Source organism: Aristolochia californica, unplaced genomic scaffold (genome assembly GCF_029961685.1).
Source record: "Aristolochia californica isolate CCGP_79_NKW_82.1479 unplaced genomic scaffold, dmAriCali1.0.hap1 SCAF_4, whole genome shotgun sequence".
Taxonomy (NCBI): Eukaryota; Viridiplantae; Streptophyta; class Magnoliopsida; order Piperales; family Aristolochiaceae; genus Aristolochia; species Aristolochia californica.
Genome location: NW_027182103.1, coordinates 45,505,806 through 45,522,403, shown reverse-complemented (window position 1 = coordinate 45,522,403; position 16,598 = coordinate 45,505,806). Strand labels below are relative to the sequence as shown.

General features: G+C 39.6%; 1 protein-coding gene across 2 annotated transcripts; it reads right to left on the bottom strand.

Annotated features, from left to right (window-relative positions):
- Positions 1-2,701: 2,701 nt before the first annotated feature.
- LOC137962223 (uncharacterized) lies at positions 2,702-16,550 on the bottom strand. Of its 2 annotated transcripts, none has more exons than XM_068808968.1 (21): positions 16,248-16,550; positions 16,077-16,161; positions 14,771-14,813; positions 14,434-14,682; positions 12,481-12,580; positions 12,319-12,393; positions 11,998-12,096; positions 11,655-11,771; positions 11,438-11,553; positions 9,981-10,080; positions 9,386-9,744; positions 8,888-9,215; positions 8,582-8,772; positions 8,084-8,302; positions 7,734-7,920; positions 5,901-6,151; positions 4,686-4,778; positions 4,496-4,597; positions 4,027-4,384; positions 3,789-3,926; positions 2,702-3,566 (listed from the first exon to the last, which is right to left on the bottom strand). In XM_068808968.1, exons 1-21 carry the CDS (start codon positions 16,377-16,379, stop codon positions 2,970-2,972), a joined length of 3,939 nt encoding a protein of 1,312 aa, XP_068665069.1. In that variant the 5' UTR covers positions 16,380-16,550; the 3' UTR covers positions 2,702-2,969. The 2 variants fall into 2 exon arrangements, with proteins under 2 accessions (XP_068665069.1, XP_068665070.1); XM_068808969.1 differs by having other exon boundaries at positions 14,771-14,810.
- Between the last annotated feature and the right edge of the window lie 48 nt (positions 16,551-16,598).

Below are 16,598 nucleotides of genomic sequence, written 5' to 3'. Positions count from 1 at the left end.
GTGCTTCAAGAACAGAAACATTCGAGGATTTCTTTTTTTCTTTTTTTACTATATCGTAGATCTAAAGATGGAAGCAGGTGAACAAGTGATATATGAAGCTTTCGATAATTAACAGTCCTCAACCCACATTTGTTTTATCGAATAGCTTTCCCATAAAATCAAATTGGCTCGAGCTGCCTGTTATCTGATAAATTTCTTTCCAGGAGAGGAAGACGGTCTCAACTCTCAATCTATTCAGTAATGGTAAATAGCCTCCTTTGCACAGGGAAACAAATTAAGGTCACCTGTATTGAACAAGAGGTGGAAAATCTCCGTCCCTGATCTGCCAATCTTGTCCAAATCAACAAACATCTGCAGTGCCATTCGACGTGTCAAATCCGTCTTATTCATATCCATTCAACAATCGAATCCATGCTTCGAGATTGCGCTCTGGAACATCGCGACTGGAATATAGAACTCTCGCGAGACTTGAAGGCCAATACTCAATCCACACGCATGCTAATCTTACAGGTTTTCGTTTTCATTTTTTTTTTTTTTAAAAAGATGAGATCAAGTCATGAACCCACATTATCCGAATCATTTTTTCTTGCCGCCTCCCGGCTTTGATTCGCCAAGGAGATGAAGGAAAACGAAATCTGCAGCGACTTTATTGAATTCAAAGTGGAAAGAATGGGATTTATTCTGCGCCACTGTATCCACTGCCCACGTTTCCATACAGGGGAACACGTCCACGTAGAGACATTTTTACTCGAAATATTAGTTTATTACCCTTTTTACTCACAAGTGGATAATGTGCATCGTCGGCGACACGTCGAACTGTGCTGGAGTCGGTCTGCCTGTCAACTTTCTTGTACCAGAAATCCCTCTCCGAGGCCATTGTTTTCTTACATACTAAAAGTAAATGCAGCCGTCCGGAACTGCTCTTTTTCCAGCAATTGGGCTTTTTTTTTTATCTTCTTTTGCCGGAAAGAGAAACAGCCTAAGCCGACCACGACTATAGTCAGCCGGGAGCTGCTCGTTTTATCCTCTTTTCTTCCGTCTGATGTGAACCCAGAAGATGTAATTGGAAGAGTAAAAGCTACAGAAAATTGGGAATAATTTTAGTAATCTTCTTTCCCTTTTCCTGCTTTCGTGACAATAAAATAAGATGGAAGAAAAACAGTGATATGTAGTAAATCATGGCGGTGATGAAGGTGGTGGCCTGGTGGGTTTAATTTTTTTTTCTTCTTTTTCTGCAGAGCTTAAGATCGCATGTGGCTTTTGCTTCTGAGGTTGACTGGCTAACTACTATACCTACTCACCACTGCATCACGCATTTATGAAATCAATGCTTTATTTGGGCAGGGCAAGACATGTGAAAAGGTGAGACACGTAGGTTCCCCTGATCGCCAGAGTTCCAGCCACATGCCACCATGCAAACCCCTCCTCGGTAGGGAACTGTTTGCAGAGAAACTCTACACTGTCATTTCTGCATCGCTTATAAGCAAAAGTTGGAAGGGGAGGAAGAGAGGGAGAGTGGAGTGACTGCGGAGTGGATGCCATGAAAGACCTAACTCGAGTTGAGAGCGAAAGCCGGAGAGAAGATAAGAGTTAGTTTTTCTGGTTACTGAGGCTGGTATTGGGACATTGAAAAGTGGTTTTCACCGGAGACGCTAGTGCCTCCTTGGCTGTTGATGATGTGATGGGGACGCGGGAGATTCTTCCGTTGCTGAAAAACGTCGCATGTGAAGTCATATCCGAGTGCGTGGCCAAATGTGGCGTTTGCCGACAGAGCGTTACGTGGCTTTGCTTATTTCTTTTTAGTAATTCAGCTTTTAATGGTTCGGTAACAAATTAATAACCGAAGCGATGGCCTAACTTGGTAAAAAGAGACAAGGGGAAGGGCATTAAAAAGTGCATGGTCCTACATGGCTTCGAGATCGACACATCTCTTTTTCCAGTTCGAACACAAACAGTGATGGCTGAGATTTCCTACACGAGAGGGTATCTTTGAGCATGTGATAGGGTATAAACTGGAGGGTCCCACAGTGTAGGACTTGTCACCTCTCAGAAATCAAAGCTACTCGAAGTTGAACCAGGAGAGGAGCAACTGGTAACTGGTTAGTGTTTATGTTAATAAGAGTCGAGGAGAATGCAACGTGAAGGGGACAACAATCAGCATGGATCCCACTATATTATTCACGTCGCGCATTTTGGGACCATCGCCTGAGCCCCATGGTAAGCACAAGACGTGTATGGCTTATTGGCCACCGCCGGTTGATGGGAATTTATACTTAAATGCATTAAAGGAAAGATTAGAAGAGAGAAGAACTAGAATATTTGCTTGTACGATGGAATATTATCCACCCCCCCGCCCGCCAGAATCGACGGAGAAAAACTTTAATGTTTCCTTGAATATTATCCACCCCCCGCCCGCCAGAATCGACGGAGAAAAACTTTAATGTTTCCTTCTAGTTGGCTTTTGGTGATTCGTAGGCAAGAACTTTAGGAGACCCTCTAATATAAATTCTCCTTCACGTATAACATGGATAATTTGGATAAAGACTCCTCACATGGTGATATATGGATAATTTTGGGTGTACAATAACTTCTTTCTGAATTTTTTTTACTGCCAATGAATCCAATTGCAAACTGAATTGTCAACTGGAGCACATTTAAAGATGGCATGAAAATGTCATATTATAGAAACAATTTCGTAGTGGTCATGTATTCCACCAAAAATAAATGTTTTCCTCTCTAAATCTTAAAAAGATTAAACCGATAAAAATCAGGGCTGTGAACATGACTAATAAAATACAGAACAATGAATCATACTTTTTTTTTTCCCATCAGCTAATCTTACATTACAAGGACCATCGAGATATGAAGCCTAAAAAATAAAAGAATGCAAAAGAATTACAAGGACCAAAGAAGGCTCCTGGCTGAGGGGTAGGTAAGAGCTCCATGCACAATAAATATCTCCCGCTGTCTTATGTACGAGTAGTCTCTTCAGTTTGTGTTGGAATGCTTGGAGGAGTAAGCTGGTCCCCATTAATTGGTGTGCCAGGCACAAGTGGGTCATCAATTGGCTTCGGAGGAGCATTTGTATCACTGACTAGGGGTGCCGCTGGTCGATCACTTGCTTCTGAAGGTGTTGCCGGAGGTTGAATACTGGCTGCTGGTGGGGCTGATGTTTGCGGGGCTTGAGTACTGGATGTTGGTGGGGCAGATACTGGTGGAGATGATGTTGGTGGGGCAGGTACTGGTGGAGATGATGTTGGTGGGGCTGATGTGGGAGGAGCCTCTAATTGTAAAGGCACATTGGGCTGCTGCGGTGAGCCTTGTAAAGCAGGAGGGGGCTTCTTTTGGATTGCCATTGTAGCAGCAAGAGATGGCATTCCAGGAGGAAGAATCTCAATTGGTGGTTTCTTTCCAGCTTCAGCCAAACTTGTAAGCATTGGTGCTTCTAAAGAGGCTAAAAATGCAGCAGTTGCATCTGTTTTAGTGGTTGGAGTGTGCTCTAGCTCTTTTTGCAGCATCTTGTTCCAAGCCTCAACCAAGCTCTTCAGTGTTGGGCGTCCATGGGCCTGGACAAAAAATACAAGGTCAGATAGTAAGGACTCCAGCTACTTTCTTCAACTCAAGAATCCCCTCACGCTTGCCATTTGAAACATGACCAGTGAAATACAGATAAGAAACATTAAATATTTTCAGGGGTTCGAAATGCAAAAATTGCAGAGCATTTAAATATATGTAACTGAGAAATAAGTTATAGACTATAATTCTCAAATACAGAAATAGAAGATTACATGGGCATGTAGTACAGCTTCTGCCAACATCCCCGTATCCTGCCATGCTTTCTCCATCAGCACATTATCTCCTAAAACTGCAGCCGCAAATGCTGCTTCACGACCTTGTCCAGCTGCTGTCAGATTATTTACAAGGCCCTGCAAAACAAGAACCATCTTAGCAGGTAATCTATGCAATATTTTTAATAAACTTAGTCAGTAATGCAACATGACATTATGAATCACAGAAAAAACATACACTCAGACGGGTCAGTTCCCCATGATTTCCAAGACGAAGAGCCAGCCCTCTCAACTCCTGGCCCTGTAAAGCTCCTTTGACAGACCCTGCAGCAGCTAACCTCTTGAGAGCCTCGTGAGAAATATCAGGTTGTCCAGTTGCATCTGCCGCATCAATCAAATCAAGAAATTCCTTTGCAAATTTTACTATCCCTTGAACTGCATCCATAAGGTTTTCCTGTTTAGCTGATAGGTTAAGAATATCGGTAACATTCGGCCCTGCTACTTCTTGCCCAACATCCCTGCTATTACTCATTGTTAAAAGGCACTGCAGTGCTCGCTTCAAATCATTGCTCTTCATTGCCAAGTCAAACTCCAGTCTGTGAAATGGTGATAAACAAGAGTGTGATTATTAATTTAATAAAGTAAAGCCTAAAAACAAATTCCATTAAATTCTCATACAACATTAGATTTTTGTTTTCTCCTCCAACCTCTTAGATATTCCAGGTAAGTGAAGTGCCTCATTGGCATATCCCATCCCAAGCATGAACTGTGCCAGATCATCATGGTGCTCCCTACCAAGCCGACTTGCCCTGCAGAAAGAACAAGAGTTTTACTCGTTTTTCCTTTTAAGTGTTTATAGAAAGAATTTGATATCAATTAGTCATTTCATGGACATACCACTTCACTGCACTAACTGCATCACCATAAGCTGCGAGACACCGGCAACGGATACCAGGATGGCTGAGGGATAAGGCATGAGCACACATGTACCTGAAAGCTTGGCACGGGTGTAAGACATTTTCTAAACTATAAGTTATCTGTTCAGCTCAAATGGTGCACCATAAACCACATGACCTGTTACACTAATGACACAGAGGGAGGGAGAGAAAGAGGGAGCGAGAGAGAGAGAGTCAACATCCAAACTCAGGTACAGAGCCAAATGAAATTCACTTCTCAGTACCCAAATTCAACTTAGTATAACTACAAGCAGCATAAGCGTCTAATCTTAATAACTCTTTGTGCTAAAAGGATAAGTGCTCACCAAAACAAGACAGCTTGTAGACAAAAAACCATGCCAATTTACTTAAAGATGGTTATACATATTTTCGCTACTATATTATACATATGGATGCAATAATAGCTTATTGATGTCAAGGTTTGATAATCGAGTACGCATTATATTCAAGTTTAAATCTCATAATCAGATCAAGTGTTAACATCTAACCTAATTATTTATAACCCAGAGAGCATGGCAAAACTGTTAAAAGTGCTGTTCAAAGGCAGTTTACCAATTTTACTCCATGGGTATTATTACTGTAAGTTATTGTTCCTTCACTACACTATTCATACACTTGAATATGGGAAAAGGGTATTTCCATCCATACATTTATTTTTCTCTTAAGAACTACTTTTGACAGCAGGAGTGGGTGTATCGCCAATACATATCGAATTTGACCTAGAAGATACTGTTGATACATGGGGTCTAATGGCTGATACATATTGGATTTTAGGGTGTCCATAAGTAATGGAAAACAGATATGACCATCCTGATAGACAGAGGGTGGGTGAGCATGACTCCTAACGAGACTTCTTCTCAACTGAGGCAGTTTCTAGCCTCTCTCTTCTCTCTCTCAATCCTTCCCTTCTACTGTTTATACACAGTTCAATGCAAAAATCAAAGAAAGACACCAGATACTGACCCAGACCTGGTGATTGAAGTTTATTTAAACTATTACATTTGTCAAACTAGTATCACCTATGAAAATAACTGCTTCAATTTCCTCAATCTATGTAAGCAGATTGGAGTGGCCTGGTCTTTGCTAGAACAAGATGAAAGAATGATATGCTGATACAAAAGGATACAAAGGGAAGAAAAGAAAGTGATCTCATTACCTATCAATGAGCCAAAGCACCCCTTCTCTGACACCAACCACAACAAGGGGTCCAATAGGACGTTTCTGTTCTGGAGGAAAGCGAGTTACAGCCACAGAGACCCCACCACCACCAACAGCTATCTCACTAGTTTTTTTTTCTTCCATTTCTTTTGGTGGAACTGCCTCCTCCCCTTCTACTTTAGATAGTTTTGGCAACGTTAAAAATGGTGGCACTGATGGAGCATGTTGGAAGGAAGCTAATCTCACAACCTGGAAAAGAAAGAAAGCAGCATGTTGAACCATTAACCAAACAGAGAATCTATCACTATGAACCAGCCACACTAATTTGTATTTCATCATATTCAGGAGCTTGAAAAGGACAGAAACAGGGCAACAGAGTGGTTCATTGGGGAACCCAACCTGACCCACTTCATGCGGGGATGGGTTTCCATCTATCCCCATGGGGCAAGAATGGGGTTAACCTCTAAAAATCCACACGTGGTCGGGTCTGGTACAAGGTAAACCTCAAAAACCTAACCCGCCCTAAAGGGCTGTGTGGCTTATATTTTGGTTATAAAGATACCCTTATATACCCCTAATATCATAGTAGTTCAAAATACAAAACTAGAAAGAAAAAGAATGAGGGTATTTCTAGATTTTCGTCTTAAGTTAGCAACTTACTTTTTGTAGCTTTAACTTTTAGAAAAGAAAAAGGAAAGTAAAAAGTAAGTGATAGCATTAGAGAGATGAGGGGAGAGAGTGTAGGTGACACACTCCTTGAAGGCCCAAAAAGTCGACCTCCTCTTTCTCTTATTTCACTTAAAGTAATTACAAGATTAAAATTACAGCAATGCGCCTCTTCGCTTCTATACAAATAACTTCACTTCATATATACAAATCAGAATTTAACCAAAATTGAACCATAGGTACCCAACATGATGTATAACCTACTGCTAACTCCAGAAATGAATACTAGGTAACCAAAACGCCCCTCAATATATATTTTAGCAAACACCAAGAGCTAACCAATAGATTATAAACTCAAAGATGATTTTTTTTATTTTTTTTGGGATAATGATGCAAAAGAAGACTTTACAGAGAAGAAGACCCCCGAGGAGAGGCACACTCAAACTTGAAACATAATTTGCAGTTCAAGCCAAACAATGCTTGTCTGTTTATTTCATAGTGTCATACTATCCATGTCTTTTACTTGCTTTGTAACTCCCATCTGGGTAAGTTTGGATTTTAGTACTATGAACAGGTTTCGAGTCCAACCAAAACCGGCCATCTTCATATGCATCACCCCAGATCAAAACAGCCCCGTGAGCATTTAGCAATTGCCAGACAATTTAAAAAGATTCAGCCTTTCAACCAAAACCTGACCTGAAGCCTAATTATGGGCCAAGGTAATGAATTGGTTTCGGTGAGCTCCGAAACTGCAAACATCAGTTGCAGGTATAACTATAAAATGCATCACATAATAAAATAATGCAACAAAAAAATGAGTTATTAAAGCCTTGCAACTATTCTTAATAACAAATTTTTCCTTTGCTACCGAATCCACCCAACATGTGTTTTAAGGACTTAAGTTATGCATTCATGTTTTTTAGTTTCTGAAGCATTAAATTTTTGCTTTCCATTCAAAGCCCCTTTTTACCTTTTCTCTCAATGAGATTCACACTGTCAGCATTTAAAAAAAAGAGCAGATTCAAGTAACCAATCTGACACTAAAAAACACAGCATTTCCAGCAAACCAGAAAGCAAAAGCAAATGACAACTACATTTTCTGCTTAACTACTCAAAGAAGGGAAAAGAAAAAGAAGAATGATAAAGATCCTCCAACTGTCAATACCTGCAGCATAGGTGGCCTCAATGAAACCCTTTCATTCGCTTCAACTTTTGGGCCATCCACTGAGATCAGTGCCAACTCCCCATGCTCTGCAACAGCTATTGATTGAGCTTCTCTGGCTCTCATTTCATCTTTTCTTCTTTTTGTTTCTAAATCGATGGCTGCAACTCCAGCATCCACAAATACACACCTGAAGTACTTGAAAATATTAGCAGACAGGTAAAAACTTAAAAAAAAAAAGAGATATTCATTTCAGTATGCCATGCTTATAGGTTCGATTATTAAGTGAGAACTTAGAAATACAGGCCAGGCGTCTATTTGAATTGAAAACCACAAAATTCATTAGAACTTACTCAATGGTAGTTGGTGTAGCAACAAACAACTGTCTACGATGCCAAACTGCACTAGTTGCACAAGGTATTGCTACATCACCAAGATATCTATATTGAGGACGTAAGGAAGATATGACAATGTATTGCTGGTAAGCAAATGCACAGTATTCAACAGTTTGGTCCCATGCTGCCCATTCTGGTTGAGAGAGAAGCCCGCTCACAGGTTGAAAAGTTTCCCAACTGCAACATTTGACATGGTAATTCCCAAGTATTCAGGGCAGATAATGAACAAGTTGGCATTTACCATCAAGAATTGGAATACCCAAATGTTGTACACAATTAGCCTTTAATGGAAAAGTGAAAGAAACCATGCACACAACAAAAGCAAACAAACCACAGATGGAATTTAGAAAGATGAAGTCTAGAAAATTGCTTCTAAGAACAAAGTGCAAAAATTACTTTTCTTAAAACAAATATAACAACAGAGTGAAAACACAAAATTGGAGGAATCTCTCAGACCTGTAAAGTTGAAAGTTTTGTGGTGCTCCTTCTGCAACTGGACCATCCAAAGTTGGAAGAACACCAGAGCTGCTGAAGCCTGATAATGGCATGGGCTGAACCGATGAGATAGCTGTTGCTTGAGCAGGGCTAAACCTCCGGGATGTTCTATATGCAACACCAAGTAATGCACCTCCATGCAAACCAATAACCTACAAGATTTTTTTTTTTTTTTTTAGACAAAATAAAGCCCTTTTAATCACCGCCAAGTAAAATACAAGTATAAAATTTAGATAAAATAACTCCATTTGATCAGAAGAAACATACAGGTTCATTCTGCCCATCAATGGACCTGGTTAGAACATGAGATGTCCCATCATCTACTAAGACCCGCACTTGAACAGTGGCTGAAGAAGCAGCATTAGCAGCTGCTACAGCAGCTTGAGCTGCAGCTGCAGCAGCTTCCTTTGCTTTTTTTGAGCCTCCTTTAGGAACAAGTGGTACTCTAGGAGCTAATGCAGTCTCAAGTAAAGCAAATCTATCACGACACGTATCCCAAGCAAAAAGTTTTCCAATCCCTGAATCTACAACTGACCACTCATGAACCTTATACACAGAAAAATAAGGGATATCCGGCCAAACAACTGCAAGATACCTGCAGCCAAAACAATATAATAGCTAAAAGACTCATAAAAAACTAAAGCTCTAAAGTATCAGGAAGGTCATCACAGGCAACACATCAATGAACTACAGCATGATAGACTAGCTGAGGATATAAAAGAAGAATTACAGAGCTGTGCAGAAAAAGTATGATCATCAACTTACTTCCCCGAACTGCTTACAGAAAGGACAGAATATGAATCATGTGGAACAGGTGTACTAATATGCTTCTTTATCTGCTTCACGTGTAAATGTTCTGAAAAGTCAGGTCTAGTCCTTCCTGTTTCAGATATTGATGCGGCAGCTCCCAGAGAAGGATTGGTTACATTAGACAATTGAAATTGAAGGAGTTTCAGTTCCCTTTCAACCAAATAGACTGCAGAATGTTCCCTGCTTCCAGGTTGGGGTGGCAATGCAGCCACAGCTGGAAGAGATTTAGGATCAAATTCACAAAGAATGACACCAATATTAGTGCCAGTTGCCACTAAGTGTGGTTGTAAAGGATGTGCAACCATGCAATATACCTGAAACAGAGACTTAAGATCTTGAGGAAGACAATAAAAAAATAAACAAAATTAGTTCTGCTTCATAATCCGAAAATAGAAAGATATTTTGACCATATGGTGTCCAGGAGTTATTGTGAGTTAGAAAAACTTGAGGAAGACAATCATACTCTCAACAATTTTATATAGCTACTAAAAAAAATTATTAAACATTTTGGAAAACTACCTCTAAGGATTCTAGATAAACAAAAACATACCCTTAGTTTCTTATGAGGCGCAATAATTTGAGGGGGAACAAGTGAGGACAGTTCACACAATGGTCTTGTTAGTGCCGAGTAAGTCGGGTGTTCAATAGCCCTACAGAATGCCAAAGACATTTCTCAATAGTGTAAAATTGAGCAAAAATTGAAAAAACTAATTCCAAAATTTGACACATCATGTCAAGCACCTGTATCCATTCATCAAAATCCAATAAACTAGTATCAGCTTTCTGCCGGATGGTTTTGTTATTCAGTATGTCAAAAATCTGATCCCATATATAGAAATGTACTTATTGCTTTGAATAATCCTATTTTTATGAGATATTTTCAAAAACATATCCAACCATTGAGACAGAAAAGTGGTCAGTTCCATTTGAACAGGTTCAACTAGGTTTAACTGGTACGTGTTATAATATACTCCTATATTTATGTAACATATACCACCCTTACATTTTATATACATTGCATGTACAATATTACTACACTTATACAAACATTTTATGTTAGATGACATTACATGTTACAGATATATTATCCTAAAAATATACATATCATTATAGCTCTTAACAAAGTAGAAATCTGAAATTACAATTAAACAACTCTTAACAAAGTAGAAATCTGAAAATATTAAACTTCCTCCTTGGTTGTAGCTCCTTCCCATGAGAATCACGTAATACTCTTCTATATTTATTCTTCAACAAATATAATATAATATTATATTACTGAGTAATAGTATATATATCTACAATACTAATAAAATAAAGTGATAGGCAGAGAAGAGGGAGATCTGCCCTCCCTGCCATTATGTTAAATGAATCCACCTCCCCCTCTCAAGTTAGAGGAAAAAGAGGAGAGAGAGGGGTGGATCTCCTCTCTGTTCTACTCTCTAAGCAGAGTAGGGCAGGCTCCCCATTATGCAGGAGGAACCCTCCCTGGTTGCTGAATGAGGCAGATGGAGGGTGGTGCCAACCCCCACCCTGTTTCTCATAAAAAGGGGGAGAGAGGAAGGCACCCACCACCCTCGTTTTGCAACAGCAGAGGAAAGGATCTCCCTCTCCATTGTATGTGAAGGGGGAAAGGGGAGAACCAATCAGGTTGGATGGGCAAGTTTGATGGTTCAGCAGTTGAACCATCCCAACCAGCCAAGACAGAAGATTTTCTCCCCCTGCCAGGTTTTGTTTAAAAACCAGACAAGGACCCAGTGCCACAAGAAACCAATTCAAACATCCAGTCTGGTCGAGTTCTGTCAACACCTATTTCATGTATTGGACATGCAATAAATGAGAGTTATATAAAAGAAATGCACATCAACCTATAGGCACACAGAATAGCAATCCAGGTATATCAAAAGTTAAATTTATTGCTCTAAATAACTTGCTAGCCATCTTTATATATATATATATATATACACACTTATATATATATTATAATTTAAAGAGGATTTTTTCTCATACCAAATATGGGAATCCTTGACACAGGTTAGAATGTCCAGATTTGGAGCTCGAGGATGGCACCAAGATGCCACACTATGGCAGGCAAGCTTAGGTACAGGTTTTATACGCCTCAGCTCCTAAGCAACAGAAGCAAGCAACAGACATGTCAAAGAACCACCTTGCCAGCAAGAGTGTCTCAAAGAAACTTAAGTAGCTATATGAAGAGCAAGTCCAGCACCTTAAATGAGATGGTGTCCCAAATAGCTAAACTTTTGTCAGCGCCTATAGTAATCAGCTGTGGTGCATTTCCCATTACTCTAGAAAGCTCAACAGCGACAACCCCACCGTCATGAGCCTTGAAGAAGAGTCAATAGAGGTAAGTAGCAAAGCAAGAACAGATCCATGTGCTCACATTCAATATCCAATTTGGCATACAAACTCCAACAAATATTTCATCACCAAAAGAGTAATTTGCGGAAACAATTGAACTAGAAGTATAGAAAATGAACTTGGAACATTCTGAAACAACAACAACAACAATAATAAATTCTTGTTAAAAAAGAGATAAAACAGAAAAATACCTTCAAACTTAGCTTGGGTACAAGTTCACGCGAATCATGAGCATGATCAGCACTCCAAACTACAAGTAAACCATCACTAGCACCAGAAATTAATAGTGCCTGCAAGAGAAGAAAAAACCACCAAAAATCCTAGTAAAAAAATACTTTTAGGGTAGATCCAACAGTAAACTCCAAAAGCAATAATCAAACCACTATTACTGGAAGAACATTTCAAAAGTTTCAGAAAATCAATTAAAAATTGTCCCTTTTTCATTAAAAATCTAAACAAAAAATAGTAATCATAAATCACAGCACCATGAAATTGGACACTAAAAGCATTACCTCACCAGAAGCGGCCATGAATGTCATCAAGCAAGATATTGATCCCTTGTGCCCTCCAGTATACCTTCTAACTAACTGTAGAAAAGAATTTAAAGAAATTAAGATGACATGGCTAGGAAAAACAGTAATGGATGATACTACAGTTTGATGGCTAATCAGGACCTTCCATGTAATCATTGAAAGAACTCGAATTACACCATCTGATCCACCAATTGCAACCAAGGGGCCATCACCAGCTGAAGATCTCGAAAGGAACTCCATACTGCAAATTCCAAAAGACAAAAGTTATGTGATTCAATATGGCAGAAGACACAAAAAGAAGGAATTTGTTCACAGCAATCCCAAACTGATCTCACAGGGGCTTTGCAAAAATTCAGTCAAGTAGGAGTAAGCATCAAGAAGGAAATAATTATCAGCTGAGACACACATGATATTCCAGGTAAGTTGTTGAAAACTTTTAATTACCAACTAATCATGGTGTTAACTTCCTAATCACTACACCAAAAGCTACAGAGTTAATGGAAACGGAAAGCTAAGCTCTTAAACCTGTCTTATACTAGGTTGGCCCAACCTAACATCCATACCCCAGGTTGGGCCCTATAGGACCATAACAACTCACTATGCTTCCATACTGAATGTCCATGATGGCCTACTCTATGACAACGTTTAGTCTGCATTAGGTAGCCATTTTCACCCATGTGAAGGCTCTCCCTCTTGCATCAGGTAGCCCTTTCATAGATCACCCCTTCTGAGATTTGAACACAAGATGTGGCACTCACTCTGATTCTAATTTTAGGTACCTAGCCAATTAGCAAAAAAGTGCTAGAGCTGTATGGAACATGAAAAGCTAGGCCCTTAAACCTATTCCAAACTAAGCTAACCTAACCCAACGCCCATACTCTAGATTGGGCCCCAAATACCATAACATATGGTAGTTGTCTAACCTTTTATGGAATGATCTATCAGAAAAATCGATTTTAATTGAATGCAAAATCATGATGCAAGTGGCTCATTTATGTTTACTTGCATGGCAAACAAAAAATTTGAAAATTTCTTGCAAGTTTCCCCGTACAGAGATTGTCTAATACCTTTAATCCTAACTTCCATAGTTCTGACATAACCGCTCAAATACTGTTAAAGAACAAAATTCAAGGATGAAATGGCCTAGGCCATGAGAAATGACCAGCCCAAGTAAAACTACCAAATTTCTCAAAGTTGATTGAGCCAATATCAGCAATCAGGATTTAGGATTCACTGGACTCAAAGAAAGACTAGCGATAACACCGTCACTACTGAAAACCAATAACTCAACGTGGACAATCCATGTACCATCTCCAAAAATATAGAAATTGAGGTATTCAGGGCCATAAATGGATGCCAGCATAGGAGTGGATCTGGAACACAATGTAGTAGCTTTTATTTTTGAAAGGTACACAAGCTCTGCCTCCATATAGCCATATAGTTGCACTTGTTCTGCAACAACCACTTTTAAAGTTAATAAGAATTACGTACACACAGCAGCAACTTCAATTTTAGGGGCAGTTCACCCCAGAAACAGAAACTCAGACAGCAAATAGAAATTCATGGAATAACTAGAAATGTTACTTGGACCAAGTGATTCAGGATTCTGAGAGGGGCATTCTCCTGGTCTTCTCTGCTCACTTTGGACAGTATGGGATTCTAAGAGGGGCATTCTCCTTGTCTTCTCTGCTCCCTTCCGTCATTGTTGAAGGAGACTCATGGTGGTCATCACTTGAGGATTGGGAAAAAAACCTTCCCAAGAAGACTCTTGATGTACTTCGATGAGACTGAGGATCTTTGTCTCTTATTGTTAGATGGAAGCACACCCTTAGAAACACTATTAGCATAGCTGAAGCTCTAGCAAGGGAAGAAATCTCCCATCAGCACCTCACTTTCAGACACTTCTTATCCTTGTGACATGATTTTTTGTCTATCCTTTTACTTTTTTTTCCATCTATCACTTGTGCTTTCTACACTTTGCACTGTTTTGAGCTTTTAATGAATTCACATTCTCATCACTCCCCTCCCCCCTCCCCAAAAGAAAAAGCTTGATTGTCAGTCCACTAGACATTAGACAGAAAAGAGAAGAGTTACCAGAGTAGAGATCTATTATCAAGCTCTTGCTTCGGCACATCACGACCACGCATTGTAACCATGTCCAAAAAAATAGCTTTATTCTCACAGCAAATGACAAGAAAGTGCCTTCCTCTGGTAGATGGAGCAGGTGGACTAAATGCAGAAGACTGTTGATGGACTGCAGAGGGAGCCTCAGCAGCTGCAGAGCGATTGCGCCATAGTTGCCAAAAGCGTACATCATCATCATAAAATGCGACCTGCTTGACACTTTAGGAGCCATGTGCTACCAATGGTGGGTTTCAACTCACAAAAGCAATTGAAAGTAAAAACAAAATGGTCACAGAAAATCCACTACCTGCCTCCACGCATAGCCTCTGTAGGCTTTCCTTTGGACTCTGCTGACCACATAAATGAAACAGACAAAAAATCACCTATTGTTTGTCTTAATAAACTCACAAACCAACATGTCTTGTTTAAAAATATAATAATAATGAAGCACATTGACAGATAGTGAATTTAGGCAGACTTGTGAGAGAAAGGACAGGAGCAAAAATAATTTTGAAACGGAGGGGTGAGTGATACAGCAATTTCAGGGCACAATTTTGAACTGAACAAGAAAATTTTCATTTACATGGTCAGCAGCCATCATGCTTTTATAAACTGAAAAGTGTCACTCACATTATATCCAAATGCTCAGGCAAGTAAAGCTTATCTACTTATAAAGTAAAGCATATTTACTTCTGTCAGACTGTCCTCCAAATTATCAGACCACACAATTATTTGTACACCTGATTGAGTAGGACAGACATGATTTTTGTGAAACAGAATATAAGTGTACCCACACATAGTTAATGTAATACCATAAATTGGAAAAGGTGTCACATCCACAAGTTTCTCATAATATCTGGCTCATTATTGCCCAAACTCCTCAGAGGGAAAAGCAAGGATCATGGAATCCATAGCAAATATTGAGTGGATGTGGAGAGTGATGATGTAGGTCAATGTCGCAAGCATATGTTTTAGAGTGAGATGTTTGAGTTTTGAAAACTCAGTACTGGTTCAGCACACAAGTTGCAACCTTTCTCAGAAATTTAAAAAGTTCCTCACATCTAAAGTACTCCGTTTGAATTAAGAGTAATGTTCAAAGTCCTATTTCTTCAGAAAAGACCACACTCCACAGCCACTGATGCTATACAATTCAGTGACTACCAACTCATACATTAGGGAGCAGCTGTGTGATCATCAGCTTACAACCCTCGGCAAATGGTTAAGCATCCGACCATGGACTTCATGGGTGAAGAATTTTTGCTACAGATAGAGACCTGCATTATTATTGGAGGTCATTAAGAACCCAATAGATTCTACATTTTTTAAAACTTCATTCCATGTTTGCCATGGTTATGCCCTTCTCGAATTTATTCCAATGATACTCCAGTGAAGGTAATTAGGAACCTAAAAAATTCCTATTGACTGAAGCAGACCACAGAAAAGACATGTATCTTTTTCCTGCCCTATAAAGTTTGGAATCTTAATTCCTATTATCTTCTGGAATGACAACGTCTCCAGACGAACATATACTAAGAATTTCACTGAAGCCCAACATGATTCTTAATTTAAAAGAACAAGTGATGAAAAATATAAGTGAAAATTTTGTCTCCTACCCAACTCTCCCTCGGCAAGCTTTTCCAGCTTCGCTCCAACCAGGCGTCTTTCATCCACGCCACCAGCTTTTAGCTCGTAAATAACCTAACAGAAAAAAATGACAAATTAAACTACTATATCCTAGAATGAACAGAGACAGATAGGAATGAAAGAAAGCCAATGAAGGAAACCTGGCGATGTTCCCAGTTCCATACGGAGACGTGATCCGATGCATCAGCCGTCACAAGCCATGGATGCGTTGGATGTAGCTGAATTTTCACGATCTTATCACTGGATGGGCGAAACGCCCTTAATCGAAGCATTTTGGCAGAGATCAGTCTATCTGCCAACTGCACCAGAAAATGACGCTAGTGCCAAAACAACGAAAAAACGAGCTTCCTCTGGATCGAGTATCTGTCAGATCTCTTATCTCCCTCTCAATTCTACTTGTAAAAAGGAGGAGACCGAAGTAGAGCCTCTGCTAATGGAGGTCGTGATTGTCTCACCAAAATTTTCTGTCGAAAAGAAAAGAATTTTCAGAA

Bases quoted from the DNA above. Each gene is read 5' to 3' on its own strand.
- LOC137962223 (XM_068808968.1), bottom strand. From the start codon at position 16,379: ATGCTTCGATTAAGGGCGTTTCGCCCATCCAGTGATAAGATCGTGAAA. The intron at 6,152-7,733 runs GTATTGACAGTT...TTTCTTTTCCAG, and splicing joins TGAGGCCACCTATGCTGCAG to GTTGTGAGATTAGCTTCCTT. The intron at 4,385-4,495 runs GTTGGAGGAGAA...ACCATTTCACAG, and splicing joins TTACCTGGAATATCTAAGAG to ACTGGAGTTTGACTTGGCAA.